At 44.7% G+C, this 4,306-nt stretch overlaps 1 protein-coding gene and 1 pseudogene across 1 annotated transcript; both read right to left on the reverse strand.

Moving 5' to 3' along the window:
* Window positions 1-1,148: 1,148 nt before the first annotated feature.
* LOC147438057 (putative pentatricopeptide repeat-containing protein At5g40405 pseudogene) lies at window positions 1,149-1,685 on the reverse strand (annotated as a pseudogene).
* Window positions 1,686-2,164: 479 nt separating this feature from the next.
* On the reverse strand, window positions 2,165-2,988 carry LOC147438058 (putative pentatricopeptide repeat-containing protein At3g13770, mitochondrial). Its single transcript, XM_086486688.1, has 2 exons — window positions 2,943-2,988; window positions 2,165-2,715 (listed from the first exon to the last, which is right to left on the reverse strand). Exons 1-2 carry the CDS (start codon window positions 2,986-2,988, stop codon window positions 2,165-2,167), a joined length of 597 nt encoding a protein of 198 aa, XP_086342814.1.
* Window positions 2,989-4,306: the final 1,318 nt, after the last annotated feature.

Here is a 4,306-nt window from a genome sequence, read left to right on the forward strand (position 1 = left end):
ACCATAGAACAAATCAATCTCGTCCTTCATGTGCATAACCTGCTAACACCATAGTCCATGTTGTCAAGTAGTGTTTTGGACTCATCAAGCTTGCCACATTGCCAAGCACAAAATGTTTCTGTAACAGCCCCACAATAGCCCCTATTTGCATAAGTGATTGCATTTGGAGAGGTGCCCTCACTTTGCATCTTTTGGAAACAGCCCAGGGCTCCATGGCATTCCGGATAGAAATCTCCTCAAGCACTCTTTGGTGCTTTCCCAAGAACAACACATTTCACATACGTGATCATTGCTCCTACGTAGTGCCACATGCTTTCAAGATGCAAGCATATGTGATTACATCATAAGACATGCCCTCGCTTTGCATCTTGAAAACAGGCAGGCAGCCAGAGCTGCCTGGTCTTGTCACTGTTGGGCAATGAGATGCACTTCAAGACACGACATTCCGGACATCAAGGCAGTGTTACATGCATTCAAGACAAAAGCGTAGGTGATTGCATTTGGAGAGGTGCCCTCACTTTGCATCTGTTGGAAACAGCACAAGGCTCCATGGCGTCCCACGGATCGAGAAAGACCTCGAGAAAAGTGTTCAGAGTGGTGTTAGGTGCGGGTGTTGGAGTGTGCATCTACCCACCCTTCTCCCCATCAATGCGAATGTTCTTTGTGATACATAAGCTTTTCCTTGTGGACTAATTGATCTTTTCTCATGTTCTAGCCAACTTCTCACTATGCTGACAATGCAAAACCTTTTTGGAATCAGCCGACAGATTTTGTGGAACCAATGCGCGTGCGGGGAATATAATTTCAAGATCTTGTTTGTTGCATAAAGGGCCACTGTGCTCAGGCCAGAATGGCCAAACCCCATCTCACTAACCTTAACTTAATATTAATTTTATCTATATACACACAATTAAAGAATAAGGGTATGGTGTGTTGCTGCAGAGCTCCATCCACTACTGTGTACTCTCCTCTCTCACTCCTCTCTGTGACGTGCAAACATTGCATTCTCGTCACTTAATTTGTTTGCTTTGTGGATGCTTGGTATCCCCAACAACAAATTTATTGAGCATTTCCACTTGCATTAACCCATCAGCCAGATCCTGTCTTATTCCACTTGCATTAACCCAGCAGCCAGATCTTGTCTTATTCTAAGTTGCATTTTTTATTCTCATGCATTCAATATGTTCTACCTCCTGTTGCATCCTAGCAGCTGCATAAATATTAATCATTAAGACATATGCTGCCCCATAATGTCGGTCTAGTTGGACTACACGCTCAAAAGAAAACTTTCCAAGCTTGACATTTTTCCATTGTCGGCAAGCACCTAGAAGGGAGACCCAAACTGGACGATGATCAGACGACGGCATCATTGTAATTACTCTCATTGCTTTGTCAAAGAGCCTTGTACGTCCCAAACGATCAACCATGCAAGTATAGTGTTCTTTGTTTGGTGCAATGTCATGTTTTTCCCTCATGTTATCAAAATGCATCTGACCCTCATCGACTAAACTTGACTGGCTACATGCATAGAGCACATTGACATAAGTGATTGCATTCGGGGAAATGCCATCCTGTTGCATGCATTGAGAATAGTCCAGATCTTCGTTGGCCCGCCCTTGCTGGGCATAGCCTCCTATAAGTGCAGTCCAAAAAACTACATTTGGGGAGAAACCCTCCCTCCGCATTCGCTGAAAACACCCCTTAGCTTCCTAGCCTTGCCCCTATCGGGCATATCTTGCAATCAGTGCATTCCAAAAGACTTCATTCCAGACAGAAAGCTGGTCAAGAACTTGTTGTGCTTTCAAAAGTACACCACACTTGGCATACATGTCAACCAAAGCATTGCCAAGCATGACATCTTTTTGTAACAGCCCCTGCCTAACAATCTCATCATGACTTTGCTTGCCCATGATAGCGTTTTGCATAATGCCACATGCCTTCAAAACACAAGCAAGGTGACCGCATCCCGAGAGAAGCCCTCACTTTGCATTCGACGAAAACAAACAAGCACTTCCTGGCCCTGATCTTGTTGGGCATATCCTGCAATCAATGCATTCCAAGAGACTACATCCCGGACATAAAGCTCGTCAAGAAATTGTTGTGCTTTGGAAAGTACACTACACTTGGCATACATGTCAACCAAAGCATTACGAAGCATGACAGTTTAGTGCAACAACCCCCGACTAACAAGCTCATCATGAATTTGTTTTCCTGTGTCAACGTCTTTCAAAGTGCCACATACCTTCAAAATGCAAGCATAGGTGACTGCATCTGGAGAGAAGCCCTTGCTTCGCATCTGCTGGAAACATCCCAATGCTTCTTGGCCCTGCCCCTGTTGGGCATAACCTGCAATCAATGCATTCCAAGAGACTGCATCTCGATCAGGAAGCTCATCAAGAACTTGTTGAGCTTTCAAAAGTACACCACACATGGCATACATGTCAACCAAAGCAATGCCAAGCATGACAGTTCTTTTCAACAGCCCCTGATTGACAATCTCATCGTGAATTTGTTTGCCCATATCAATGTCTCGCATAATGCCACATGCCTTCAAAATGCAAGCATAGGTGGCTGCATCTGGAGAGAAACCCTCACTTCGCATACAATGGAAACAATTCAAAGCTTCCTGGTCTTGGCCTTGTTGGGCATATCCTGCAATTAATGTAGTCCAAGAGATGACATCTCGGTTGGGAAGCTCGTCCAAAACTTGTTGTGCTTTCCAAAGTACACCACAATTAGCATACATGTATATCGAGGCATTGCCAAGCATGACATTCTTCTCCAACAACCTCTGACTAACAATCTCATCATGAATTTGTTTGCCCAGATCAACGTCTTGAATAATACCGCACGCCTTCAAGGAACAAGTATAGGTGACCGTATCCGAAGAGAGGCCCTCGCTTCGCAAGCGATGAAAACAGCCCAGAGCTTCGTGACCCTACCCATGTCGGACATATCCTGCAATAAGTGTAGTTCAACCGATGACATCCCGGATTGGAATCTCATCAACAACTTGTTGTGCTCTGACAAGTGCATCGCACTTAACATACATACTGACCAACAAGCTCTGTAAGCACGTGTCCTTCTCAAGTAACCCACTAGCGCAAATCTTCGCATGTATCTTATTGCCTTGGCACAAATCCTCCTTCTTAGCACAGGCTTTTAATGTGGTCATCCAAGGTAGTCTTATTATTTTCGAGTGTGTGTCATTGTCTTCATCTCCATATTTCACTTATGTGATTTTGTGAGGGCATTGAGAGATTCTTAGTGAAAGCGAAATGAGTGTGACTATGGGAACCTCCGAACTAAGATCGAATTGCTGGTAAGAGTTGGCAGTTGGTAGCTTTTGACGGCTTAGTTTTTTTTAGAGGTTTTCAGTGCTGGGGTTTTTTTAAAAAAAGAGAAGCTACGTGGGCTAAGGACAGCCCAAGGATTCGCGTTCACTGAGAATCTCTCAATCCCCTCACAAAGTCACATAAGTGAAATGAGTGTGACTATGGAAACCTCCAAACTAAGATCGAATTGCTGATAAGAGTTGGTAGTTGGTAGCTTTTGATGGTGTAGTTTATTTTAGAGGTTTTCAGCGCTGGGGTTTTTTTTTTAAAAGAGGAGCTACGTGGGCTAAGGACAGGCCAAGGATTGGGAATTGCTGATAAGAGTTGGCAATTGGTAGCTTTTGACGGCGTAGTTTTTTTTTAGAGGTTTTCAGTGTTGGGGTTTTTTAAAAAAAAAGAGGAGATACGTGGGCTAAGGACAGGCCAAGGATTCGCGTTCACTGAGAATCTCTCAATCCCCTCACAAAATCACATAAGTGAAATGAGTGTGACTATGGGAACCTCCAAACTAAGATTGAATTGCTGATAAGAGTTGGCAGTTGGTAGCTTTTGACGGCGTTGGTACAACTAAAGTTGGTCGAAGCTAGCAAGTGTTCTATGCCAGGCAAAGGGTGCAGTCGAGTGCAGTGCAGAAGGCTAGGGTAGGTGCCAAGGCCCTTGGCAACCAAAGGATAGCGGGAAAGTATGCCTAATGCGGTTTTTTAGGCCAAACGTGCTATGGAATGGTCGAGATGGGATGGTAGGTGAAAATTTCCAAAATGCCAAGTCAAAGCTCTAGAATGTAGAGTTCAGCGTGCTCTAGAAGCCGGTCCAGACGGCTCGTCAAACGGAGCCCCGGTGCTCAAGATATTGTAGTTTAAAGAAAGAGTGTGTAGCAGATCCCCGACGGACAGGGCAGCTGGGGACAGGTGTCCCGGGTTGGTGTCAGTGTATATGTGTGTAGAGCTCAAGTTGTGGAGCATGCCTGTCTT

This window comes from Adiantum capillus-veneris, chromosome 17, assembly GCF_014529385.1.
Source record: "Adiantum capillus-veneris isolate H3 chromosome 17, ASM1452938v2, whole genome shotgun sequence".
Taxonomy (NCBI): Eukaryota; Viridiplantae; Streptophyta; class Polypodiopsida; order Polypodiales; family Pteridaceae; genus Adiantum; species Adiantum capillus-veneris.

Coding starts and splice junctions, on each gene's coding strand:
- LOC147438058 (XM_086486688.1), bottom strand. CDS start 2,988: ATGTCATCGGTTGAACTACACTTATTGCAGGATATGTCCGACATGG. Junction 2,716..2,942: donor GCAGGATATGTCCGACATGG/GTAGGGTCACGA, acceptor TACTTTGGAAAG/CACAACAAGTTTTGGACGAG.